Genomic DNA, 27,590 nt, shown 5'->3' on the forward strand with positions numbered 1-27,590 from the left:
TCCAGGTGAAACAAGAAAATCTTTTGCTTTATTCTGGGTCCTGGAAGCTCCAATGTGAGTCTGAAAAGAGATGTAACAGAGATGGCAGTCCCGGGCTGGGTGCGGAAAACAGTCCCTGCCCCTCTGGCCCTGGGAGCCAAGAGGGTGGCTTGGAGAGGGCTTGGCTAGAGGCCACGGCAGCCAAAGTGAGGTCCCCTGAGACTCCCGGCCCCAGCCTGGGCCTGGAAGGTGGAGTAGGAGGAGGGCTGAAGAGTCTGATCAGTTCCTAGTGACCGCACCAGAGAGGCCGAGGGCCGTGGGTCACTCTTCGCCCTTCTCAGGGGTACTGAGCTCCCGGGCCCACTTGGGAGTCCCCGGGGGCTCAGCCTCAGGACTGAGCCTTGGCTCCCCCAGGGGTCCCTCACCTTCCAGGTCCAGCTCCTCAAAGGATGAGCCGCTGGTGCCTGACTCGCTGTAGCTGTGCTCACTGCGGTTGTCGCTGTCGTCCCAGCCACGGCCGCTCACCCCAGGGGACAGCGTGGCAGCTGAAGTCTCCCGGCTGCCAGGACCCACCTCCAGGCTCACAGAGCTTCCTTCACTCGTCCTGTCAGCTCCTGGGCCGGGAAGAGGGGTGCAGGTTAGCTCAGACCCCCCACCCCTCCTCTGGGGAGAGGACGGCACTGTACCACAGGCCCAGCGACTCAGCACGCACGGCATGCTCATGAATCATACAGCCAGCCCCGCTCAGGGGGGCTCTGTGCAGCTGCCCTCTGCCCTCTGCCCTGGCCACAGGCTGCAATGGCAGGGCAGAGGGAATGAGGATGGAGGGGGAGGGCAGCCTGCGGTGCACTCGCTCCCCACCTTGAATTAGCCTCTGCTCCTGCAGGCCCACAAAGCCTACCCCCACCCCAACAGTCCATTAAGGACCACTCAGCCCAGAGCTGAGACGCTGAGAGTACAACAAAGAGACCCGAGCGGTGCCCCGCCTCCACCCCATTTCAGGCTTGGAGAGAGGTTTGTCCAGGCCAGCTCCTGCAGTCTATAAGGCGTGGGGATGGGAGAACAACCAGGGAGCCTACCCTCCCGCCCCCGGCCCCCCAGGGAGGGCTGGCAGGGAGCTGCCACAAACTGGAAGTCAGCTGGCCCCTGCCTCTGGCCCTGGTGCCTGACGTGCAGGAGGCTGGAGCAGGAGTGGGATGGAGACCCCCGAGAAACAACCCCTGCCCCTCTCGGATGCACCAAGCTGGGTGCTCAGAAGATGCACCTTAAGGGCTCCCTTTCCCTTGCCTGGGCACCCCAGCGGAGCCCTTCCCTACCCCTGCCACCGATGGTTCCTGAACTACACAAAGCAGAAGGGGACCATGACAGCACGCTGCTGGCAGCCAGAGAGCCTGGAGAACCCCAAGAGCCCGAGACGAGGGGCCAGACCCACCCCAGCCAGCTCCTCCCACAGCCACAGGTGTTCCAGGCAAGCGGTCTCCATCTGCCCTGATTAGGTGCACCCCTAGATTCATCTCCCGGTCTCAGAGGCACTGGCAGGAGTCGGAGGTGGCAAGCAGGGGCCAGGAGCTCAGGCCTGCTGAGTGCAGGCCTCCAGGTGGACAGCAGGCTGGTATGCCTCCTTGCCTGTGAGAGGGAGGGGCAGCTGTCCCACATCACAGAAGGTGAGGGGTGGGACAGCTTCCCCAGGTCCCATCTCCATAGTGATGAGGCCCTGAGCCAAGGGCACCGGGGGACTGCTTGGCATTTGGACTTGGCCCGGAACTTTCACTGATACTCAGCTGGAGTGTAAGGTAGGGGTGGGGTAATTTGGGGTCTGCCCCCCAGCTCCCTGGGGGGAGCTCCCTGGCCCCTGAAATGTCCTGTGGGCCCTGCTGGCAGAGGTGCCATAAGGCCTGGAAGGTTCAGGCTCCAGGCTCAGGGCTCTCTTCCTGCTGGGACCCCAGCGTAGCTCCCAGGGTGCAGGCATTCTAGAGGGAGTCCGGGCTCCTGCCCCTCATTGGCTCCTTAAACAATGATCAGTGCCCCAGGGGCTGCAGGCCTGACAGGAGCAAAAGAGGGGACTGTGTCTCCCTGACCCCATTCAATTGTCACATCCTCCCACCCACCGGCTCTCTGGAGACTCAGGTGTGGAGACCTCCCTCTCCTGGTGCCTGGGCTAGGAGTGGTCAGAGGAAGGAGCCCAGAGTGCCCTGTCAGGCCAGGGCCCAGCATGCCAGGAGGGGACAGCCCCTAGGGACATGTGGACATTTCTGGCAAAGGAGTACAAGGCAGGGAAGTGACACCCCACCTAAATCCCCAGGGCTGCTGGGCCAGGGAGTGAAGCTGCCACCTTCACCCCAGCCCCCACCTCCTCCACTGCCCGCAGCTGGCGTAGAGATCAAATATTCATCGCCTTTCTGGAGCTGAATAATACATCAATGCAGTGACAGGCACAAGGCAGCGATCACCCCCTCTCACCTCCCAGCCCCAAGGGGCCCCGGCGCGGGAAGGAAGAGGCAGGGGCAGGCCACGCCTTGGGCGGCTGAGCACCCACTATGCAATGCCATGCAAGTGGCAGGCACCTGGCAGACAGACACCCAGAGTCCGCCCCGGTGTCAGGGCAGAGCCTGTCAGAGGTGGGCAGACCCCTGGCCTCCACACCAGGGAGCGGGTGGGCGGGTAGGCGGGCTGGTGGGAGGACAGGCTGGGAGCTAGGGGCGTGGGAGCTTCAGCTGTAGCCAGCTGCAGTGGGTACCAAGCAGCCCTTCAGCACCCTGGCAGGTGGCGTTTGGGCGGGAGGCTGGGTGGGTGGGTGGGTTAAAGAGAGGGAGAGACAGTGGCAGGGGGGTGGGGGGCAAAGGAAGGTCAAGGTGCTCCCCCTTCCTGCCCTGGGGACTGCTTGGGCCTGCTGACCTTGGGCCACATCCTGTGCCCACAGTCAGGGCACTGAAGAGTGTCTGACAGGCACTCCAGGCAGTGGGAGCGGCGCCCCATGGGGGTAATTAGGTGGCAGATGAAGCTAACTGTGTCGGACACAGCCCCCAGGGAGCACAGATTGCCTCCCAGACCCCCTACCTCGAACAGCACATGCCTCTCCAGGGTGACCTTGTTGCTGAAGCCTGGACAGAGAGTGGGAGTCTCCTGAAGACGGGGTGAGGAGGGACAGCCCCTCTCCTTCTGGCTTGCGCCACACCCGCAGGGCACAGACCTGCAGACCACGTGAAGCTCCACCAGCATGGCTGAGAGTCAGGCCTCAGCCATTTGGGCCATGGGCCATTTGGGGCGTGGCCAGCAGCAGGCCCCCTCACCCCTGAGGACAGCTTGCAGTCACAAGAGGTCATGGCAGGAACTGGGGTGAGAGCAGGTAAGTGTGCTCTGGCCGGCACCACTCTCCCTGCCCGGGTGCTCCGTGACAGGGGGAAAGCAGCTGGCTCTGTGCAGTCCCCATATTAGGGGACAGGACACCCTGCTCCCCTTCTTACCTTCCAGATCCGGGCCAATCCCATTTCCCACTGAGCCCCACCCACGGGATGCCTTTCCTGAGCAGCCTCTGCCCCTGCCCACGAACACCCGGCTGTCTGTGGTCTGTTTCCAAGGGCACGCCTCTGACAGCTGAAAGGAATCCAGGCAGAACCTGTGTATCTGTGTTGCCGGGGGTAACACATGTGAATCCACACCTCCATGACCCCTTGTGTCTGGGAACAGGCAGCTCTGCCTGTGGGTCCTGGGTGGACAGGTCTCCTCCCACCTCGGCCAAGCTCAGCCTGGACACCCGAAGTGCAGCCCCGCCAGAGAGGAGGCCCCTCAGCCACCCTGCAGACCCACCTCGCTGCCCGCCCTCTGCACCTGTGCTGTCCGTTTGGGTGTCACTGGCCTCCGCAGGCCCCCGGCTCTTCCGCTCAGTCTCCTTCACCTCAGGCACATAGAAGTCTCCCTGCCGTGCCAGTGGGCACATGAAGTAGATCTGGTCCTGCTGGTAGATCTCCAGCCGTGGGTGGGCACACAGCTTCCGCTCCTTGTCAGAGACGAGCAAAAGGTGGAATGAGCTGTACACGGGCCTCTGGTCTAAGGGGTCCCGAGACTGGCTGCTGTTTACCCCTCCCAGTACCAGCTCTGCCTACGACCCCAGCGTCTCTCATGCCCTGAACCCCTGCAGGGGAGGCACACAGAGCACCCTAAGGGCACAGCCCCTCACTCCAGGGGGGCGGTGGTCCGAGGACCCAGGAGTCCTTCGAACAACTCCCTTGGGTAAGTGTTGGAATGAGCAGTGTGGCTCCCAGGGTTGGGCATCATTTGGCAAGACAAAAGGTCACCGGCTCAGTTTTGAGGTCAGGCCACATGCCTGGGTGGCAGGTTCGGTCCCTGGTCAGGGCAGGTATGGGGGGCAACTGCTGGATGTTTCTCTCTCACATCCATGTTTCTCTCTCCCTCTCTTGCCCTCTCTCTAAAAATAAAAACATAAAATATTTTTAAAAAAGAAGAAGAAAAAAAAAGAACCCAGGAGCCCTGGCCAGGTGGCTCAGTTGGTTGGAGCGTCCTGTGCACCGAAAGTGTGTGGGTTCAGTTCCCAGTCAGGGCACATACCTAGGCTGTGGGTTTGATCTCTGGTTGGGGCGTGTGCAGTAGGCAACTGATCAATGTTTCTTTCTCACATTGATATTTCTCTTTCTCTCTCTAAACATATCCTTGGGTGAGGATTAAAAAAAAGGACCCTGGAGCCTGGCGTTGCTCATTCTGCGCACGTCCAGGACCAACAGGCCACCGGAGATGGCACTTGGCCACACGCAGCCATGAGGCCTAACGCCTCCGGCTGCCCTGCCACACGGGCCTTGAGCCAGGGTCTGACTGCCCGACTTTCCACCCCAGGCTGCCTGGCCTGCACCTCCTCTCCGCACCCCAACCCCCAGACAACGCTGCCTGACCTCTCTCAGGCCTCCAGTCCTGCCCAGGCCCTGGCAGATGTGTTACTGACAGACCCTGGCCAGGGGCTCCAGGCCAGTGAAACCCTCTCCCCACCCCTCCCCCACGAGCCCACATCTGCGCCAGCCTCTGAGACTCTCAGATGTGGTTGGTTCCCAGTCCTTTTCGCACCAGGGCCCAGAGTTTCAGCCAAGGGGAGAAGCGAGCCCTGAGGCTGGGGCGGGCACACAGGACAAGTAGATCTAACCCAGGACATCATGGGGCCCCAAGTGCTGGGACCCACACTCCATCCTCTGTCTGGTCTTCCTGGACCTGGAACCCAAGGCTCCCTACCCCCCAGTGTGGGCGGAAGTGGGAAGATACATGCCAGAACAGGGTCAAGTGCATCTTGCTCCCAAGCCTGCCCCCTTCCCTACAACGAAGCACAATTACCCACGAAGACGACCGTGCGGCCCCGGCCTGTCTCTGCTCACCCACCAACCTTCACAATGTGGCTATTTATAGCATCTGCTGGCTCTCACCATGAACTCTGAAATGGACCTTCCACTCAGCAGTAATGAGAGACTCAGCGGCAGTGGGGAGAGGCCACTCCATGGCCCCACTCGTCTGCCTGTTTGGCTGAGCCTTGGTGGAGGAGCCCCTCCAGGTAAAGTAAGTACAGAGGGTGAGTGGGGCCACCTGGGGGAGCGGGGGGCCTGGAAGACCTCTCGAGTCAGGTAAGGCTCTGGCCCGGGTCTCACTGCAGCCCGGTCTCTGACCTCACGGGCCACTGCAGGCAGAGTGGGACCCCCGCCCTGACACCTCCAGGGTCATCGAAGGAAGGCCATTATTTTTAATTGTTGAAGGTCCACTCTTTCCTGCCCAGCTGGGCGCTCCCCAAGCCATCCAATGAGTCCATGGTCCCAGCTCCCGGCACCTCTGAGCAGCCGATGGCTGCCTCTGCTTCTCCACCTGCCCACACACTCTCTCCAGCCCTGGGCCTTGGGAGAGGCTGAGCAAGAAGAACACACCAGGAAGCAGGCACTCCCAGGCCATGGGACCCTTCTAATACCAGCACCAGGGGGTCAGCATCCGCAGAACCTGAGCCCCTCTTGGTGAAGTGGGCCAGTCAGCAAGGCCAGGTGGCTCCCTGAAGGTCCAGGTCCTTCTCTGGTACCCAGAGGGAAGACGAGGGAAAAGGGCCCCGACACCAGGCAGCACCTGGCCTTTACTGGCACCCCCATGCTCTGGGAGTTCTGAGGGTCCACAGAGAAGGGTCTCAGTGGCCATCAGTTGCCTGGTGGACCCATCTCTCAAAGTCTATGGACAGCTGCCTTTTGGGGATGCTCCAAGGAGCCTGTACTCCTCTAGAAATTCTGAGGACAATGGTGCCCTAGCCCAGCCCCTGCCAACACCTGAGACGGCACAGCTTCCCTTCTGGAAGTGACAGGGGTGACAGGGATTAGTGCTCTTCCCACCCTCCTCTCAGAGCCAGGCACCAGGGTGGGCAGCGCCAGGCAGCCGGCCCTAGCCACCTGCTCTGCCAGCCCCCTTGTTGGCAGGTGGGAGGCAGCTCTGTGGCTGCTCTGCGCATCTGCCTCCTCCCGGAGAGCCCGGCTCTGAAGTTGCCTGGCTGTGGACAGCCCTGTTGCCATGGAAACTGCATCCTCCATCCTTGCCATCGCCTTCATCTCAAAGCCATCAGGGAGAACAGAGGAACAGGGGAGACAGAGGAGGGAGAGGAAACTGTGGCCTGGCTACACAGTCCCTCCTTCCTCGGCACCTCACAACTTCCCACACAGGGAGCACCAGCTGCCCAGGCCTGCCCCCAGGCCCCCGGAGGGGCAGCCTCCCCCCCAAGGCCCGGCCTGGCCCAGCCCAGCCCAGCCCAGCCCAGCCCAGTCCCACCCCCACCACCTGGAGGCCCTGGCACTTGGTACTCCCCTTTGGAGGGAGGAGTGGAGCTAATTAAAATCTCATTGACAGCTCAGCCTTAAATCACTTTAACACTTGCTGGGTCCTGTCAGAATTTGCTCAGGGGCATGAAGGCAAAGGTACAAACTTCCAACCCAGGCCCATAGCGAGGAATGAGCTTAGAGATGTCCCTGCAGCCTCTCCTGGGAGACCCCTCTCTATGCTCTGCCCACTGGGGATGGGTGGAGGGGCAGGGGCAGGACTGGCCAAATGCCCTGTCCCTATGGGACCAGGCAGAGAGGACAAGGCCTTTCCCTCCCAGTGAGACACAGCCTCTGAGGACAGAGGGGCCAGCGCTCAGGCCCTAGCTGCCCAGCAGGAGCTGTGGCCCGGGGAGCCCTCAGAGAGCAGACTGCCCAGAGTCGAGGACACCAGGTCAATGCCACACTGGTCTGGTCCTGTGGGGGCAGGGACTTGAAGTCCTCCCGGCCCTGGGCCCACCCCTCCCCACGGTCCAGACAGCCAGAGGCTGGAGGAAGCATCACCGGGACAGGGAAACCTGCTCCAGCCACCGGATGAGGCCACAAGCCAGGTTAACTCACTCCCACACACAGGCTTAAGGGGAAGGGGAAGGGGAAGGTGACAAGTCCCCACCTCAAGGTGGGACAGACACAGCCGTCCACAATCCTCCCCATCAAACAGAACAAGGTCCGCTCCCAGGGCCAAGGTGCCACCAGGAGCCACAAGAAACAGGCCCTGGTGTTCTAGCCCCAAGTCACACCTCCAAGGTTTCCCTTCCACCTGGGCCTCCCACAGGCAGAAATGGGGGGATACAGGACCCCACTGGTCACGCAGAAGTTTCCAGGGGAACTCAGGCACCAGCACTCCCCACCCCCTACCCTGCACCCACACCAGCCCACTCCCCAGGGGAGTGGGCAGACAGGGAAAAGAGCAGTGCCCACAGGGGCCCCTGCCCCAGCTACTTCAAGGAGACGCCACACCCTTCAGCCCATGCAGCTCAGGGTTCTAGTAAAAAGGCTAACCTGGCATGCTGAGCCGAGGTTCCCCCCAGTTCTTACTGAACTGGGGGAGGGGTGGTAGGAGGGAGGAGAACCACCTGAGCTACCCCCATGTGGGTGTTCTGCCTCAGCTAGGGGTGAGCCCTGGTGAGGACTGGCCCCAGTGAGGACTGGGGGCGGATCCAACTCCGAGGCTGCTTCAATGCTAGGCCTGCATGGAGCAACGTGACCTCCAGTCCCCAAAAGGAGGCAGCAACGGGTGCAGGCCAAGGACTGGGCCACACACCTCTGCCCAGGGAGGGCCGAGAGCTCTCCCCAGACACAGGCCCTCACCTCCCACCTCACTGGGGTGAGGGGCCCTGGCTCTCCCCATTCAGCCTGAGCTGCCCGGTCCTGCTTGTCCTTCCATGCCAGGGCGGACAGCTGGGCAGCGGCACGGCCAGCGCACAGCTGTCGCATGCCCCCCAAGGTGGCAGCATCTCTGCAGTGGGTGAAGTGAGGCTTGTTCATTTTTAATTACACAGACACTGCCGTGTACCCGCCTGCACACAGCAGTCCCTGTAAGTGGGGGCTCAGGCCCCTGGAGACCCTCTGGCAGCTGGTCTGCATGGCACTTGAGAGGTGACGGAAGTGACGGGAGAGCGCAGCAGGGTTGCCTCGGGAGCGTGGCACTCTGCTATCAGTGTGCCAGGAGCTTCTGTTGACTGCCCTGGCTCCCTCTCGTCCGCACTGGGCCTCCCGACAGCCACCGGCCCAGCATGTACACCTGCAGGGGAGCTGCAGAAAGACTGGTGAGCACCCTCCCCTCAAACAGCGGGAGCGCCGGAAGCTCTGCAAATGACAGGCCAAGGGGACAAGGAGAGAGAGGGGGCTGCCGGGGAGGGCAGAGAGAGGGCAGGAAGGCGCCCACAGCCTTGCATGAGCTGACAGGCGAGTGATTCTCTCTGGATCTCAGTCCCCCCAACAATAAAGATCAAAACGGAGGATAAAGAAATGAGAAACTGGAAAAGGTGAATACATTACCATTACTTAAAGATATGGCAATTGTGTAGCTGAAAAACCAAAAGATAATGAACGGAGAAACCACCACAAACATTGAGGTCACAAAATTAACAACAGCACAGGGCATTTTTCTGTGCACTAGTCAGACAGTCAGGAACATGATGGAAGGAGGAGCTGAAGACCCTCTTGGGGCCAGGTCTGGCCCCAGCCAACCTGGGGGGCCCCCTGAGCAGCAGAGGAGCGAGGCCTGGGCAGGAGCCTGGGAAAGGCGAGGTGTGAGGGCACAGGCGGGAGGTGTCGCTGCGCCAGGCGCCAGGCCTGCTGCGCCTGCTGCTGCCACTGCCTGAAGACGTTTCATTTTCACCTCGGAGCCGGCAGCCGGCCATGCAATTTACGCCTCTGCTCAGATCCCTGCGATCCCCACGACGGGGCCTCAGAGGAGCAGGGAGGGTCTTAGCAGGGCCTCTAAGCAGGCCCTTCAGGGCACCAGCACCTGTGTGGCCCAGGAAGCCCCATGCTGCACCACCCCAGGAAGTTGAATGGCCAACCCACCTGCCTCTCAGGTCTGCTCTGCCTGCCCAGGCCCGTGGAGGTGAGCAGCCCCTGGGGAGCTGGGGCTCTGTCCTGGCCTCCCACTGCTCTCCCTTCCACATGTCCCCCCAGCCCAGGACCAGCTGCTGTCTGCAACCTGGGGCCTCAATGGGACGACACTGCAGAATGCTGCTGACTGATGGCCCAGAGCAGGCAGGCTACTCAGTGCAGACAGGCCATGAGGCCAGGCCCCTGGGAGCCAGAGGAACCAGAAAGAGCCAGTGGGCAAGGTGGGCAGTGTGATGCAGGAGAGGTGTCCCACCCCAGACTGGTGCCCCCAACCCCAGCCCCCTGGGGGAGCCCTCCTCATCATAACCAGACAGCTGGCCTCTCCCCATCTGGGGGCTCTGCTGAGGGTGTAGCTGCTCTGCTGGCCAAGCCGCCCCCCCTCCGCAGAACCTCCCCTCCTCTTTCCCAGAACCCCAAGCTTTCAAACAGCCACAGAATTTTCCCTGGTAAGTCCCATCTGCCCGGGGAGGAAGGCCGCCTCTGGATGGGTGGCAGCCCAGCCCCACAGCACCACCCAGAAAAGCCTCAGCCCCCAGGGTCCTGTGGGGCTGCCAAGCTACCATATCCGAGCTGGTATTTCAAGAGCGGTGGTGCCCACGCCCGCCCCAGCAAAGGCTGGCTTTGTGCTCTCAGTCCTGATGCAGGGGGTTGGGGAAGCATGAAGCCAGAGAGGCTGAGGAGCAGGTTCCAGGGCCCAGGCCAGTGGCGGGCGAGACCTGGCCTCCTGTGGGTCCCCCCCACCGCCCGTCTCCACATGCAAGGGCATGGTGGGAGGAGGGGTCCCCTCTAAGCTCTAAGCCAGGTCCCCTCTGAGCTTGAGAAGCAATGCTACTCTCCGTGAACTTCTGTTTCCCTCCTTCCGAGTTCAGCTGTGGCCTCTGGCTCTCCCTCTCCGCTTCCCTCAAGCCTGTTCCGAAGCCCAGTCTGGACCTGTCACTCATCTGCTCAGACTCACCAGTGGCACCCGAGAGCCTACAGGATACAGCCTTGTTTCTTGGGCCCAAACTCTTGCTCCTGCCCTGCACTCGAGCCAGGGTGGACACACAGAACCTGCCCTGCCCTCCCACCTGGAGAACACTGCCCATCCTTCAATCTCAGGCCAAGTGCGCCACCCCAAGGTCGCTTTGCCTTTCCCAGTAAAGCCATCCTATCCATCCTTACCCACCACCCTGCCCCTTGGCATGGCTAAGCCCTGTGGCTAGGGGCTCAATGTGGAAAGAGTTCTGGGGGCTTGTCACTCAGCCCCAAGCCCTGGAGCTGCTGAGAACACCCTCCTCCCTGGGGTGGGGCAGGCTGATGGGCAGGTGGCAGCACTGGCCAGTGCAGGGATGTGGGGACGCAGCTGTCTCCACCTCAGGAGGATGGGGGGGTACCTGCGGCAGATGCTTCCCGTGCCCAGGGCGGCCGCGAAGCCCTCCTCGACGAGTGCCTGCTGGGCACACAGGCAGCCGGGCTCTTCCTGACTTTGCTCTTGGCACTGGCCACCACTGCCCAGACTGGGGCCAGCACCCCACTGGGACAGCACGGCCCTGGCAGTGGGAGTCCAGGTGAGAACGCCCCCCCACTGGATGTAAAATCAGGGCCATCTCTCCCTCCGGGTCTGTCATCTTTACGGAGCTCCTTGGGGACGCTCCTTGGGGACGCTCCAAGCTTTGTCTTCTATCCAGGAGGCCCCTCCCGGCACTTCAGGGCAGCCGTTCACTCCCCTAAACAGAAGCTCAGACAGTGACACCCAGAGGCAGAGCCACTCTGGTTACAGCAGGTCAGGGTCTGAGTGGAGCCCCTCATCCCTGGCTTCCAGCCAAGGGGCGCCTGCTTAAAGCAGACTGGGAACCATGGTCTGGGCTCCCTGGCTACTTTCGACCCCTGGCAGGACAACCCCCATCAATCCAGCTGCCCCTGCTGCCCCTGCCCCTGATCGACGTTTGCTGATTACCTTGTTGGCTGCCATGATGGACTGAGGCGAGTGGTGCTGAGTAGACAGAGAACACTTGGCGACGCCTGCAGCACGCAGGAGGTGTTGGGTGAGTGGCACTGCGCTCAACTGAGTACTTGCTACGCACAGACAGAGCACGTGCGATCTGTCTGCCGGCTCACAACGCTCCCCGCCCCCAATCTCCCTCCAATTCTGTGGAGAAAGAGCCGACATCTGACCTCCAGAGCCGTCCCAGCCCACCAGCCTCCACTTATACCAGGCCCTGTGCACCCTCACATGCAGGAGAAGATGCCCAGGTGTCACCAGCACCCTCTCCCTGAAAACTCCCGGGAAGCAGAGGCCCTGGGGAAGGTGGCTTTTATGCAGAAGACAGCAGTCCGCTGACAAAAAGTCAGGCACAGGGGGGCTTGGCTGCCAGCGTCACACTGTCCTCGACCTCCCCTGACACCTGCCACAGACAGACTGACGTGAGCCAGGTACAGAGCCCAGGGGCTGCTCACACACCATCCCACACATGGGACCCCTGGGTCGCTCATCCTGTCTTGGCTGCTCCATGGGTCTGACCTTCGCATTATGCCTGGCCCCCTGCAGTGAATTTGGGGGCCTTTTCTATTGCTCCGGGCTGACATCTGGGCCAGGGGCTGCCACACAGACCGCAATGCTGGGATGCAGCTGCCCTTCCAGAATCCCCACAGGGGCTTGACAAATGGATCTCTTTGGGTCCCCCAAGCAGATGAAGGCAGCCAGCTATCAGGGCTGGGAGTCAGAGGAGCTCAGAGTCTCATTCACAGCCTCCTTTCCCGGGTCCCAGCGTGGCAGGGCTGAGGGCAGATGTTGGAGGAGGCTTCTAGTCTCTTCTCTCTGTTGCCTGGGCTGAGAGAGGCACAGAGCCACCCTCTGTCCAGTGCAGGCTGAGACCAAAAGCAGAGCTAGCCCCTTCCTCATCTGTCACCTGGCTTTGTTCCCCAAGATGCCAGGTTAGGCTAAACACACGGGCAAAGAGACCCCCATCTCCAGCACCAAGCAAAGCACCTGGGCCACCCCCCAGTTGGGCAGCCCGGCATCTCTCTCCCAGTTGGTGGCCAGGCTCCGTGTGCCACACAGACATCTCTGCAGAAGACCTCTGCTCTCCCTACCACCCCTGGCCCTGCTGTCTCAGGCCAGGAAAGAAGACAGCACTCCCCTGCCCCTGCCCCCACCCCAGGAGAGTCAAGCTGGAGCACAGCTGACCAGGGGCAGTGGGAGGAGGAGAGGGGAGGAAGGGCTTTCATCAAAGAGGTGACGTCAAAACCAGGCCACTTGTGAAGCTGTCAGGGGCCGGGAAATTTGGACAAAGGTGTCTAAAAATAGACACCCTGGAGCCAGAAAAGGCTTTGGGGGCTGAGTTGCTCGCCACCACACCACATGGCATGCATGCTGTTCGGAGGTCTGGAACCCAGAAAGCCTCTTCCCAGGGGTGCCCCTCTGGACTGGCCCATGGAGGGAGGGAGACACACAGAATCGGAGATCTCACACCCAGCCCTTCCCTGGGTGAACTGGGCCAGCCCCCCAGGACCCCCAGGAGACATGCTGCCGGCCATGGACACTGAGGCCTCCCTCCCTGCCCTCACAACCAGCCAGACCCCACCTCCTGCCCCACCTGCCCCTCAGCCTCAGCACCCCCACACCAAGGCACACACCCTGCTGGCTGCTACCCTCTGGCTCCCAGAGAAATTCGCCTCAGTCTCCCTTGGGCTGCTGCACGACTACACCAGCAGCCCTCCTGCGTCTTCTCTTCCTGGCCTCGACCACCAGGGCCATGGCTGCAGACCCAGGGCCCCGCTTACTCACTCCCAGTCCTGACGCCAGACTCTTGCGCCCCTGAGCCAGGGCCTTTCTGGGCTCCCATGTCCATCACCAAGGCCCTGTCCCTTTGCCCAAGCTGCTCGGGAACAAGGTGCGAAGCTGCTAGAGCTCCCGTTCCCGCTGACTTTCTTCTGGGCTGTAACCCAGCCACGTTGGCCGCACCCTCTGCGCAGCCGGTGCTGCCCCAGGCCATCCCTAGGGCAGGTGCTGTCAGCAGGTTCCTGGCCTCAAACATGCGCACCTGCCCTCTCTGAGCTTCGGACTCTGCTCCCCCCACACAGCCCATCGTGCCGGTTACCCCCCGAACCAGGACCCTCCCCCAGCTCTCCAGACTCTGCACAGCACCACCGCACATGCGCCCCTCTGCCCAGGCCCCGGGGGCCCCAGGCCTGGGACTCCTCCCACTCCCTCCCTCCCCAACATCCAGCCCACCCAAGGCCCATGTGTTACCCCCACCCCCAAAGAGACGGTAGATATTTACCCTTTTGCCTCTCTACAGCCACGGTCTCGGGCTAAGCCCACCCGTGCTAGGACTCACTGCAGCCCCCATGACCCTTGATTGGCCCCCCGCCCAGGGCTGGGACAGCCTGTTCGGCACGGCTTGGCTCAGGTGCTGTCACTCTCCTGCTGAAACACCCGGGCGACTTCGCTGATGTCAGATCAGACCCACGCTCTCCCTCTGCGCTGCTTGGGACCCCTGCGCCCCTTCCGAGGGCTCTTCCAGGGCCTGCCCGAGAGGGCACTCCTCCACAGTGCTGTCCCCGACCCTCAGTCCAAGCTGTGCCCAAGCCTGGCTCACCTGGTTCTCTCCTGGCACGAGTCCCGTCCTTGCCTGACATGTGTGACCTGCCCCACGCCTCTCACACCGTGTCCAGCACAGCACCCCACACCCAGACATTCAGTCAACATAGCTGAGTACAGGAGACCGAATGATCACTTTGAAGCCAAACTGGGGTCACTGCCCTTGGGGTCATCCAAGTTCACAAAATGTTTTAGAGAAAGAGAGATGCAGAACAAGAAAAGTCAAAAAGAAAATATCTATGAGCAGAGGCAGGACCACGGCCACCACATGCACACTGGGAGCCCGCCAGCTCCTGGGAGCCTCAGGCCCCTGCTCTGCAGGCCTCTTGCACAGGGGGGCAGGGGGGCTGTCCATCTATCTGAGTCTGGAGTGGGGGCCGAGCAACAAAGCACATCTCTGGTCTGAGCCAAAGCTGAACTGATCAGGTTGGGTTTCTGAACATGCGCCCTATGCCTGTACAAAACACTCCAGGGCCCACGCTCCAGTCTCAAGCCTCTGGCAGAGGTGCCAGGGGCTGCTGCCCGTCCTCTGAGCTCCACAGGCATTTGTCCCACGAGAGCCCTGTGCAGCTTCCCAACACCACCTCTCTGTCCCAGTCTGCTGAGCCCTCCCTGGCTGCACCCTCCTGCTCCCCGACACACACACACACACACACACACACACACACACACACACGTACATACGGGCCTGGCTCACCTTGATGTAGGTGTCCAAGGCAGGATGGACACGACGGGTAGCCAGCCAGATGGACAGAGCCGTGGTGTAGGGGAAAGTGGCTGTGACCACATGGCTGGGTGCTGGGAAGGAGAACACTTTGAAGCCAAATTTCTGGTAGAGCTGGAGGAGCTCCGGTCGGGGCGACTCCTCGCCTTCACTCAGAATGCTGCCCACTGCACAGCGGCGCTTCTCAGGGGACACCTGCGAGGAAGAACAGGGTGTCCGAGTTAGTCAGAGGAAGGGGGCCCTCCAACCTCCTGCCTCCGGGGTTCTGTGCTAGCTCTTGGGCCTGGTGGAACTGCCCACCCCAGATAGCAGAAAACTGCCATCAGAAAACTGCCACTCTGGTGGGGCCTCCCTGGGATGCCCTGCTGCAGGGCTCCCCCATCCCTTCATTCATTCATTCAGCAGGGTGCTGGCACATACCCTGGGGTGCAGAGGGTATGTGCACCCCATACCCCCATACCCAGTGCAGGCAGCCCTGGGGCTGTAGGGTACAAGGTTGGGCTGAACCTTGGTTTGGGGAGGAAACTGAGAGGTCCTCTTCCCCATTCCCCAGGCAGGGCTGCCACTACCACCCAGGTCTCCTGACCACCCCCCCAGCCCGCACCCCACCCAAGGCCCTGCCCCTTCCCGGCTAAGCCAGAGATCAGGTCCTTCCTGATCTCTCTGGATCCCTAGAACTTGTGCTGCACTCTGCTCCCCTGGCTCCCACAAAGCCCATCCAGGTGGGGTGCCTCTGTGAGTCCCCAATACTTCCTAGGCCTGACCCCAGGCTTTTGAAGCCCAGCACCTGTTGCTCCTCCCAGTGGCCAGGGGCCCCAGTGGGTCTCACCTCCTGCCACCTGAGTCTGTACTAGCCCTTGGGCTGGCCCCCAGAGGTACATGCTCCGGAATCAGAGTCACTGCAGACCTCAGTCCCTGGCTTCCCTCCATGCCTGGACGCAGGGCCAACTGACCCTACATTGAAACCCCCTCCGTCCTCTCCCCAGCCCCCCTCACAGTGGAGTGAAGTCATTTTCACCAGTTCCTGCCTCTGCCCTTCCTCTGGCCTCTTTCCAGCCCCATCAACAGTCCCCTGGGGGCTTCTCAGCCCCGCTCTGCTCACCACTCTGGCCATCCTGGACCTGTCTGTCCTTGGTGCTCCCCTCACCTGGCACCTGGGCCCTGTCTCCAGGCTCTCACCTGCATGCAGCCTCTGGGGTCACCCCAGCTTTCGGTGACTCTGGTCCCTTGCTGCCCCCTGGAAATCTTACATCATTAAGCCTAGTTCAGGGCTTTAATTGCCAGCAACGTGGTACAGCGGTCAGAACCTCAATTCCTGGGAAGAGGCAGGTCCCGAGTCCTATGATTCTGGACCTCTCCCTTGGTTTCACGGAGCCCCAGCCCCCTGACACCTGCTTAGAGCACTGCCATATTCAATACTTTGCATGAGGCCTCTGCCTGGCCCAGGGCCCAGCACCCAGCCCAGCCAGTGCTCCATAGCTGTTGGTCATTAGCAGCTTTGACACAAGCCACACAAATGACCCCTGGCCTAGAATGCGTCCTCCCCGCCCGTCCTTCATGTTCAAGCATGCTCTTAGGGAGCCTGTTAGGACGGCTCAGTGGCACCCCACCCCCATACTGTGCTACAACTCCTTCCACAGGAAGTCAGCCTTGCAGTGAGGCCACTTCTCTCTCCTAACGCGCCTCCCAACCCGGCAGAGGTGCTGCAGTTCCACCCGTTGTCTCTAGATGGTGCCACTGCCTCACTCACACAGGATGACTTGGAGAAGGCCCCAAAGGCAGGCGGTTCTCACAGGGTCAGTGCCAGCTGCAAAGCCCATCTTTACCTTCCTGACCCTAGCACCCTGGGCTGTACAACATAGGTTACACGCAATATGGGTGGAAGGTCACTTCCTCTCCTCTCAACCAGGGCTGGGGTCTGAGGGTGTCTCCAGGGATCAATCACTCAGCAGTTCCACACCCTCCTCAGTCCCTAGGAGGCACCAGAAGACCTGTGAGAATCCAGTTTACAACTCTCACGGCTCCCAGCTTACCCCTAGGATGGAAGCCCTGCATGCCAGGCCATCTTCAGTGGCTCACCTGCCACTCTGCTCCTGCATCCGCAGGCTGGGTCTGAGTGGCAGAGGGAGGGACAAGCCCAGGCTCTGGCCCAGTCCGCCGGCCGGCCATCTCTGCCACCACAGCCCGCACAGGCCCCTGCGGCACTACCTGTAGCTCCCCAAACATGCCCTGCCCCCTGAGCTTCCTGCCTTTGCATAAGCTACTTCCTCTGCTGGAATGTCCTCCCTCACCCTACTCAGAGACCCTTCTACCTGGGAAACTTCTGCCCACCTGTTAAGAGTCAGCTCACCCCTCCTCCTCAAAGCCTTCCATGGCCCCCCACCCAGCAGCCCTGCCTCTCTGATGCCACAGGCCTGCAGGGAGCAGGCTCTGGGCTGCACTGTCACCGATGCCCCACCACTCGAGGCCTCTGGCAGAAAGCCCAGGACCTCGCACACATGGGGTGTCCTTGTGGTGTGCTCCGAGACAGTCCGTGTGTGCATAGATGAACAAATGCAAACCTACCCTGGGGGCAAGCCTCCCCGCCCCCTGCCTGGAGAGAGGAGGAGCTCCTGTCATAGGACAGGGGAGCAACTAACTAGGAGATAGGCTCCGAGACCTGAGAGGTGTTTGGCGCCCAGGAGATCCCTTCCTGCCCGAGCATCCTCTCAAGTCCACAAGAAGGGACACTTCCTGTGCCCTACACTGCTCTGGCCAGTGACAAGGGGGTAGCCTAAGAGGTTGCTCAGCAAGCTTCCCTCAAGCTAAGAAGCCCCCTACCAAGCTGGAGTTGGGAGGAAGCTGAACCAGGCACCCTCAAGGAAATGAGACAGGCCCTAGGCCAAGCTGGTCTGGGAGCAGAGGAAGGCTCTCCTGGGAACCTTCAAGGGAGTGGCCCACCGAGGCTGTAAAGGACCTGGAAGGTGGGAATGTTCTGCTGGCTAGAAACCCCCCCATCTGAGTTTAATGCAACTTCTTTATTGGGGCCTGGCCTTAGGAGGTCAGCCTGGGCCTCCCAATTCCACCTGCCTGCTCCCTCCGCTCCCCACCCCCATGGCAGTTGTTTCCCTGGGTACCTATGTGCAGAGAAGCTGGACCAGCATTAGTACCAGCAACAGCCACACCAGGGAGACTGGCAGTGGTGGACCACCACAACTCTAGGCAAGGGCAGGCTCGCTCAGAACCTGTCCTCAAGCGAGAACACCGGAGGGACCCCTCCTTGGGGCTGGGAGGCCCGGAGTCTGAGAACCGCAGGCGAGATGGGGAGCGCAAGCTGAGGTCCTGACTGGGGTCCAGCACTGCCAGGTGCCGGTTGGCCCCACCGCCGCTTCTGGAGAGGCCTCTCAGGACCCTGCTGAACCCGCTGAGAGGCCACAGTGAGGAGGGTCCCTGTGTGGTCAAGACCTCACTGTGTCTGGGAAGTGGACAAGATCCACTGTCTTCCAGGAACCAGAAAGGGAAAACGGTGTCTGCCAGCTCAGACCAAACCCAGGTCCTGGGTTCAGCAGACGTGGCCAGCCCGCCCAGCCCAGAGCTGCCCACGGTAAGACGGGCAGGATAGTGCCTGTCACTTGCACAGGTGCCCCTGGGGAGCACTTGCACAGACTGACTGAGGCTCCTGGGTCCTGCAGGCCAAACCTTGTTGAGCAGCTGGGGCCCAAAGGCACGGTGGGGCACGCTAGCGTCAGGGCACAGGCAGCGCAGACCCCAGGCTGGATGAGAGGGCTTTAGGCACAGGGAGAGGGGTCAACAGGATGCCCACCTCCAAAGGGGGGTCCAGGTGCTTTCTGGAAGCCCCCACCTAGTAGTCTCCCAGCTTCCCTCTTTTCACCTCCAAGTGTAACCCCAGCCCCAGCTGGGACCTGACAAGGTGCCCACCCCCCACCCCAGTCGCTGCCTTCCACGCATCAGCTCACTATCCAGACAGCACTGAGCAGCGGGCACTGTTACTAAGTCTGTTTCTGAGGCCCAGAGAGCAAAGCTACTCAGCAAAGGGTACAGAGCAAGGCAGTGATGGAATCAGAATTCGAACCCCGGCACCCTGGCTCCAGACCTGTGCCAAACAGCCCACGGCCACTTGGGAGCCCGAGAAATGGGCCCAGGCTAACAATGGGAAGGTACAGTGCCCTCTCCCTATGCTGTGCCCCTTCATGGCCTAGGCAACCTTCAGAGCTCCAGGCCAGGCGCATGGGTTCCTAAAAGTACAACATCCCAGGAAGTACAAAGCCCTCTGAAGCTGAGTGGATTCCAGGAGTGCTAAGCATCTGTTAGGAGCTGGGTCTCATCCTCAGTGTTTAGTCCCCCTAAAAACCGAAAGCCCCGAGGTAGGATTCTCACACCAAGTGATGCCTTGATTCAAACCCAAAGTCCTCTTACCTTGGACCTCACCTCTTTTTCCCCCCGAGGGCATCTCTGCTGGGCAGAGGGGCTTGCCTTTCCAGGGCTGCCCCACACAGCGAATTGGCTGCAGAGCAAAGGCCCACCCTCCATCTGAAGATCAACGAGGCAGAGGGGGTGGCTGGAGGGGAGAGGATGGCCAAGCTCGTGGGCACAATGGCCCAGCCCACGCTCCACTCGTGGTGCAGGGTCGAACCTGCGAAATCCTACTCCCTCACCCCTTCCCAGGCTCCATGCAACATCGGCGCCTCCCAAAAGGGCAGGGGCCCCCATGCCCCACTCACAGAAATTCTGACAGGCCTGGGCAGAACTCTTACCAGTCTCGTCCCCTATCGACTAGGGAGCCCCAGGCTGCCTCTCAGTGGCCTGGGGAAGAAAGGAGTGTCCGTGGCAGTCTTGCTGCAAATGGCAGAACCCAAGCACTGCCAGCTCCCTCTGCCCACTGATGCCCAAGGCAGGTACCCCCTCATGGGCCCACACCAGGTACTGAGCCAGCTGCCCCGCCCCGAGTGTCTCAGCCAGGCTCCCCACAAGGGCAGGCAGGCCGATTGCTTAAGCCCCAAACATGGCAGCGGAGGCGGCGGCAGCAGAGGGTGTGGCTGGAGGTGGAGGGCCAGGCTGGCAAATAGGACAGACCAAGAGGCACTGTGACAGGAGCCCAGCCACTAGGGCCTGTCCACAGGCCAGAGCTGCAGGGTCGAAGGAGGTACTCAGGGTCCTTCTAGCTCCTCCTCCCTCTCCTGTACCCAAGGCATCCAGCCAAGCTGAGGGCACAGAATATTCGACCCTACTCTAACTACACAGGGACAGGACCACACACACAATACCTGTGTGTATGTGCCCGTGCACTCACGCCTGTGCGTGCTCTGGTAGGAGGGAGGGATGACAGGTCAGTGACTAACTCTGGAACTCCCCCCCAATGCCTCCCAGTACTTAGAAGAAAAAATGGCTGTACTCCACGAATGGTGGGCCCTGGAAGGAGAAGGGCACCTATGAGACACTGCTGGGGTCTGTCCACGTCCTGCCATGTGCTCCTCCCCTCCCCCTCCACCAGGGCCCTCAGGGGTGGAGAGGAGCATCTTCCTCCTGCTCCATAAGAACCACGTGCTCCGACCTTGCAGCCTCCTCCCACCCAGATCTCCAGGACACGGGGCTGACTGGCATACAAGCAGTAACCTACCTACCCACCTACCTATCTCTAGGGTACAGGGGCTCAAGCAGCCTCCAGTGGGAACCTGTCCACAGCCATTGCCACGATCTTGCCTCAATGGTGCCTTTCCTTAGTCACTTCCTGCGCCCACAGCCGGCCCAGGTGAGGCCTCACTGGGCCTTTCTCAGGAAGTATCCTCGACCTGGCCAGCTGAGCTAGGAGCTGAGGCTAGGGGTGTGCCCACTCATGGGGTGAACAAGTCCACAGCAGGTGGCCAGCTCTCGGCTGGTCACTCACTGCTCTACTGGCCTAGGCTGAAAGGGCCTCACTCCCTTCCACACTCACAGAGACAGAGCTGCTGGCTCCCACTGTGCAGAGCTGGGGAGGGGAGAGAGTGCGGGAGGCTCCAACAGCTTATCCGACAGCCCATCCCTTCCTTCATGAACCACAGTGTGGCCCCATGTGGCCACTGCTGGGGGTGACAGCCTTGGGAGCACCTGCCGACCAGGCCTGTCTTCTTAGGCTCCCTTAGGCCTGCACAGGGCCTCTCCCCTGGTGCCCTCACACTGAGAGCTCGGGTCTGAGGGCTGGGCTCCTTGGTTTGCACAGGGCCCCAGGATCCAGCACAGAGAGGTGCAGGTATTTACCGGACAGAAACAAACAGGAACGTGTGAACGGTGTGAGATGGGGACCCCACTCCTGCTACCTGACCTGCCACCCCTTCCTCCAGGGGCCTCTCGGAGGATGGTCACAGCCCCCAGGAGGGCCAGGCAGGGAGTGTGCTGGCCAGCTACCAGAGTGGGCGGCAGTTAAGCATTCCTGACACATCCAGGGGTCAGGGTGTGACCTAACTCTGGATGGGGACACAGGTGTCTTCTGGAGTGACCCAGAACCCGGAGGGATGGGATCAGAGGGGCCGTGTTTACCTGCTCAGCCCTCCTCTGTGTGGCCAGGCATCCACTGCCAGGCCGAGTTCAGGCCTGGGTCACAGGCACTCAGCCGAACCCGCCTGCACACCTCAGCGGCTCGAGTGTCTTTCCCCCACTTTAATGTGGCTGTTAAATGTCCATGGAGAGCCAGGTGTGGGTGGGCCTCACCCATGTCACTTAATCTAACCCCGGCCGGCCTACTGATGAAGCAGGCATTTTAACACTATCCTGCAGACGAGGAACTGGAGGCTCGGTGAGGTGATATGCTCAAAAACACAGCAGGACAGTGCAGAGACAGGTCCAGAACCTCAAAATGCTGGCCTTGAGGCTGAAGGCCCAGGGTGAACTTGCAGCCATGATCCCCAAATTGGCACCCAAGTCAGGCCTACCAAGCCAACCCTGGTGGCCCATAGGCTCTGTGAGAGCTCCCCGTGCCCGGGTTCTTCTGTTTCACTTTTCCCTGGACCAGCCTCCAGCACCGACCCCCACCCTCCCCAGGGCACCCATTGCCTTTTGTGTCCAGGAATTAGCACCTCCAATGCGTGAGGCAATGTGCTGCTTCAGCACTGGGACCGGGACCAGGCAGACTGGCCGGCAAGGAACAAGGAGGCTGTGAGGATGTTCCTCCCCCTCACTGAGCCTTTCAGAGGACTCCAACTGGGCAGGTGTGGCAGGAGGGGCAGGGACTTACATAAGAGACCCCCATGGGGCAGTGTGTTGGGTGTCATGTCCAACAGCTTCCCACAGGCCTGCCTTACCTCACTGGGGTCCCAGGGCTTTTGACCCTTAGTGCCTTCTCCCAGCCATGTGACCTCGAAGCCTTGATGTCTATTATCCCTCAGACAGGAGACATCACCTCTCACAGGTCCCAGCCCAGTATCATCACTGGCCTCTCTGCCTCATCTCCCGCCCTCCTCCACCTGCCGCCCAGGCAGCTTCCTAAATAGCAGGTGCCAACTGTGCTGCACCTTCGCTCCCAACCTGCTGCTGCACCTCCCACTGCCTGGCCCTGGGACCCTTCTACCTCGCTCTCCACCCACTGAAGGGCCCCTGGCCATGCTTCTCCTGTGGCCTTATATCTGGCCACAGATATCAGGCTTTGGCTGCTGTGGTTCCCTCAGCCAGGAGGCCCTCCTGGGCACAGCGAAATTCTGCTCATGGCAGAAGGCCCAGCTGAGCTCTATCTTGGAGCCTCCCCGGCAGACCTGTGGTGCCCTCCTCCAAACCCGCAGCTCAGAGTTCTGTGGGCACTGAGCAGGGCACCTTGCTGGAGACGCATCTGTGTGGGGCGGACTTGCCAACCACAGGAAGCTTCCTGAGGGTGGGGCCACATCTGCTCCTCTCCAGAGTGCAGGGGTCAAGCAGCACCCAGCACAGAGAGGCAGTCAGCACATCCGTCTGGATGGAATGCCCCAGGGAGGCCTGGTCAGGAGACGGTGGGTAGGCTAGAGGCCTTGCCCACGTGAGCTCACCAAGTGAGGACACCAGAGCCGGGGATTCCAAATGTCTGGTTTGCCAAGGCTCAAGGCTGGAGGCTGAAGAACCCTTTGCAGAGCTGCCAGCCCGTGCAGCTGTGGGCAGCACCGCCCAGGGCATGGCAAAAGGCCGCATTGGTGAGCCCTGACTCACTACAGGTTGTAAGTTCCACCAGACGCCCACAGGTGCCAGTGATGCTGGGTTGGTCTCTGACCCCAGCATCTCAGACATTCTGGGCAGATTGCTTGGCTCCACTTGCCTCCCGAGGCTTCCTCCAAACCAGGCAGCTTGATGTCCAAAGTAATGCCTGACAACTGGGCCGGGGTCACAGATTGGCTGGAGGGCTGGGACTCCAAGTCTCACGCCCAGGGCCTCCACTCTCAGCCCTGGGGAAGCTGCCACCGCAGCAGAGCGCTGAGTGAGGGAAGGCACTGAAGTAACATGCTACGGCCCCAAACACAGGGCAGGATCCAAAAGGCCTGGGCTCAGAGCACTGGCCTCATATGGGGATGGAAGAGGGAGGGATGCCAAGGAGAGGAGGCAGGGGACCAAAGCCCGGGCAGAGGCTAGGGACTCATAGTGGTATAGTCTCCCGCACCCAGAGGTCCACGGGTAGCCCTAATCCAGGGGAATCAGACCTGAGTGAGGAGGAAACCAGCACATACTCCTACAAGGGAACAGAAGCCTAGGCTACATCGGGAGGGAGCTTAGAGTCCAGAGAGGAGGTGGTTTGCAGGGCCAGCTCAGATCTTCCCACCACTTCTTTAGAAACCCAAATGCCCCTAACCCAACAAGCCTTGCCCCATGTCCATCCAAGGGGCAGGAGTACAGCCCGGGCCCAGAGGGCTCCTTACCAGGTGTGGGTTGTCGTAGTAGATGGCGATGGAGCGCAGCCTGGGGCAGACACTGTAGCTCTCTGTGAAAAGCCGCCCTGTCTCACTGTAGGGCCCCACGTGGAACTTGTAGGCCACAGTGACGTTGCGGATTGGGGGTGAGCCGGCACTCACCGCCACCCCAGCCAGCAGGCCCGAGTGCCTGGCAAAGGCCAGCAGCGTCAGCAGCAGCAGCAGGGTCAGGCCCCCTATGAAGCCCAGGAGCAGCAGTTCCGACATGGCTCTGTGCCCCCGATGCCGCACCCCAAGGCAGCTGCGAAGGAGACAGGAGAGACGGGAGGCTGGTAGCCTGCCCTGACCAAGGTGCCCACCTGCCCGCCAGCCAGTTCTGGCCCAACCTTGGCCCTGCCCTGGGTACTCTGACCTAGGAGGAGTGGCCAGAGGTGTTTACACACAGAATGACCTAGAAGGGATCTACAAAGGATGACTGAAGCCACAAGCCTCCTTATTTCTTAACCACAATCACTGAGGCTCTCAGAGCTGCCCTGCCAGTCAGCTGGCGGCCTTGGTCCCACCTAGGGAAACTGAGTCATGGAGGGCACAAGAGTGAGCTAGCCAGGGACATATTCCCAGCCCTGACCAGCTTCCTCTGGGATGGACCAGCTGTCAGTTTGCCCGCCACCCCCACCCCCACCCCGCCCCCACCCCGCCCCCATGCCTCTTCCTTCCCAGAGTTAAGGCCCACACCTGCCCAGCCTCCCCAAGCCTGGAGGACCATTGCTGGGGGAGGACAAGCCAGTGCCAGAGGGCACGCACTCAGCGACAAGCCGGGAGATCCCAGGGGGAAGCAAAGCACCAGGGGGAAATGTGCTGGAGGAAGAGACTCACAGGAAACTCTCCTGGGCTGAGCACATGTGGCCCTAGGAGTCTTGCTATCCAGCAACCTCACCCGCCCAAAAACGGAGGAGACCAGACCAAAACAGGAGCAAAGTCCAGTGCTACACTTCCCAGACTGGAGCCACTTCATCCCACTTTTTCAGCCCATAGAATAGACAGCGGGAAGGAGGAAGAGGCTGCTGGAAGTGGAGACACAACAGGGGAGAAGTAACTCACTCATCCCCTAAGGCAGCGGGGCTGGCCTGAGGGCGGAGGGACCGCACCTGGGGTCCACTTGCTGGCCAGCCCCTTCCCACCCCAACAGCTCCAGGTGTTTTGAACTCAGTCGTTGTGGTTTTGATCTCCTCATCCCACCTCCTGTTCTAGGCAGTTGCAGAAAGGCATCCTTTTTTCCTTCTGTGTGTGCCGTTTACCTCTCAAGCCTGTGTCCTCCCCACTGGCCTTTCCTGTTCCTCCTATTCGCACAGTACAAAGAACAAAGACATGCATTTCTGGGGGGTGGGGGGTGGGGAGCAGCAGCAGCAGTAGCAGTAGCAGCAAAGACACTACCCAGGAACAGGCCCAGGGACACAACACAAGACAGAAACTGGCGGGTTGAGCTCTTGGGGCAGAGCCAGGGGCAGAGGCTGACCCTCACTTGGAGGGCTGGGGTGGGGGCCCTGGGGAAAAGACATCCCAGCGCAGAGAAGCCTGTTTAAAAAGAAGGGGGAGCATGGGACCCCAGCTATTTAAAATTTACAAGTTTTGGGAGCTGAAGGTCAACATTTCAGCCCGGTGGAAAACTTCGCTCTATGAAGTCCTTTGATCCATGTGGGTCCTGTGTGTTAAAATTTTTTTTGCCAAAATACTGTCTTTGGAGGCAACACGCACACAGTGGTGCTGGACGGTGAGGTGTCTCCCCGGCCTTTGCCCCACCGTGTCCCTGCCCTGGCACCTTTAACTGGACTCACTCCCTGCCTTTGCTTAGTCTCACTCCTATTTCTCCCATGATGATGGCTCTCTCATTAAGGACTGACTACACGCCATCGTCTAAATGCTGAAATGCATTTAGACGTTTATCCTCAGAACAAGGTAGCTACAGGTCAGGAAGCAAAGATTCGAAGTTGAGAGACTGGCCCAAGGTCACATAGGTACTGAGCAGACACAGACCAACATGCAGGCAAAGGGAACCCAGGTAGTCTGATCCCAGGCCCCCCTTTCCTCTCTCTCTCTTCCCTCAGGAGAGGGTTTCAAGAAAAGCCCACGCATTACACCCACGTTGGACTTCTCTGAAGTCAGGGCTCCCAGCTGGAAGCTCTGGGTGTCCAGCTCTCCCAGATGCCTGTGGAGTGACCTGCCCTGTCTCTGATCTGCCGTCCGGGATGTACACTCCCTGCCCCCTCAAAGGAACTCAGCTCTGGCCTTTCTCTTCCTGTCATCTCCTCAAGTCTCAGGAAAGGCGGTGGGGGGTGGGGTGGGGGGGAATAAAGCTGAGGGCCCAGAGCTTCCCCATACTCAACAGCCAGGGGAAGAGGGCTGGGGCAGCTCACCTGAAAAGCCAGGCTCACTTTTAGCAACTCATGGTGTCCAGAGCGGCAGGGACTAGGTGTTCCAAGTGCTCCAGCGCTGGGGGCAGAAAGAAGACAACACTGACCTGGGCACCTGCCCCCCCACCCCCATCCCAGCCCGGGGCCTCTATAAGAACTGCCTCTCATCACAAGGTTGCCCCCTCACCACACCCTCATTCTCCTTGGGGAAATCAGAAGCCAAACTTGGCTTCACCAAGGCGGGCTCTTCAGCCCTGATCTTAGAGAGTCCTCTTACAGGAGGGCTCCAGCCACCGCACCTGGCCCCGGAACAGCCCCTGCTGCTGACCATGGGCACGCGAGGCTCCCTCTCGAGCCCCCGGGGTGGTCGCCTCCAGCTGGTCCCCGAGAGCGTCAGGGTGGCAGTCTCGCTGGCTTCCTGGAGCTGCTCACGTGCGGCAGTCTGGCCCTTAAAGGGCCCTGCGACAAGCACCAGCGGGGAGGGGACTCCGCCTCCCAGCCCCGACTCCCACCCCTGCTAAGGCGCCGTCCATTCACCCAGTCCCTTTCTCTTCAGCCAAGACAGCAACTTCAGGGACGCTAAACTTTGCAGCCTGGCTTCAGGCACGGCCTCCGGGGACGGGGGTGGAGTTAAAGTGCAGCTCCGCCTCCGTTTCCCCGACCCTACCCCTCCGTCTCAACTGCCCCGGGACGTGCCCCGCACCCGTGGCCGAACCAGGAGGAAACCGGGGGTGGTAGGGCTGGTCCAACGTTCAGGCCCTTGGACCCGTTCGGGGCAAGTGGCGGGTGGGTCGAGATGCAAAGAGGAGCCTGGGCCGCGGGGGACCCTGAGGCCGCGCCTGGGCGGACAGAGTCCCCAGACACTCGGGGCGCGTGAGGCTGTCCCGGAAGGAACGCTTCTACTCCAACCTGGCCCTCACCTCCGCGACTACCCGCCGGGGACGCCGATTCGCGCAGGCGGTTCCAGGTCAATCTTGGAGCCTGCGCTCGCCCGGCGCACGCTCGCTCCGCCCTCTCTCACGGCGGGACGTGGCCGAGGTTGTGGGCGCGTGCGCGGGACCCAAAAGGCGGCGGCCTGCCCCGCCCTGTCTCCATGGCAACGAGTGTGCGTCTATTTTCCCGTCCCCCGCCCCCACCAGCTGTCAGGGGCAGAGTTCACCAGGCACCTTCCTGCCTCCCACCCACTCCTGGAATGCCGGGGACCCACTGGCATCTGGGATGGCGAGAGCACCACGACTGAACAGCCCTGGACGGTCGTGAAGGACGGTCCACCTGGCGGCCGGTGAGGGAGAGCCAGGCTTGGGGTCCAGGAAGCCGGCGCCAGAGGAGAGGTCTGGCATTTGTGCAGTTGGTTGGCGGTCCTGCCACTTGCTCTCACTGAGGCTTCGCGACAGACTTGGGAACAGAACAAGGCACGGCCGCTTGCTCTTGTTTTACAGCTGAGGAAACCGAAGCCAAGCTGGGCTCCAGGAAGAAGCTAGTGGATCCGACCTGTGGACAGGCTGGAATGCCAGCTGCCCACCTCCAACACTGTACTGCACTTCACCCCCAACCAAAGCCCAGGGGTGATCGACCAGCCAACCAGCCAGCTGGACAGTGCTAGAGGCTGACGATATTGAGGGAACAAAACCAAGGCCCCGT

General features: G+C 61.1%; 1 protein-coding gene across 4 annotated transcripts; it reads right to left on the reverse strand.

Moving 5' to 3' along the window:
* TEX264 (testis expressed 264, ER-phagy receptor) lies at positions 1-26,977 on the reverse strand. 4 transcript variants are annotated; one of them, XM_037049601.1, is made up of 6 exons: positions 26,870-26,977; positions 25,953-26,028; positions 23,548-23,839; positions 14,675-14,896; positions 3,808-3,976; positions 1-593 (listed from the first exon to the last, which is right to left on the reverse strand). In XM_037049601.1, the coding sequence occupies exons 3-6, from the start codon at positions 23,803-23,805 to the stop codon at positions 301-303; spliced, it is 942 nt and encodes a 313-aa protein (XP_036905496.1). In that variant the 5' UTR covers positions 23,806-23,839; positions 25,953-26,028; positions 26,870-26,977; the 3' UTR covers positions 1-300. The 4 variants fall into 4 exon arrangements, with proteins under 4 accessions (XP_036905496.1, XP_036905493.1, XP_036905494.1 ...); XM_037049598.1 differs by having other exon boundaries at positions 3,787-3,976; XM_037049599.1 differs by having other exon boundaries at positions 3,787-3,976; positions 26,859-26,967.
* Between the last annotated feature and the right edge of the window lie 613 nt (positions 26,978-27,590).

This window comes from Sturnira hondurensis, unplaced genomic scaffold (assembly GCF_014824575.4).
Source record: "Sturnira hondurensis isolate 20B ecotype Veracruz unplaced genomic scaffold, ASM1482457v3 Scaffold0006496, whole genome shotgun sequence".
Classification (NCBI taxonomy): domain Eukaryota; kingdom Metazoa; phylum Chordata; class Mammalia; order Chiroptera; family Phyllostomidae; genus Sturnira; species Sturnira hondurensis.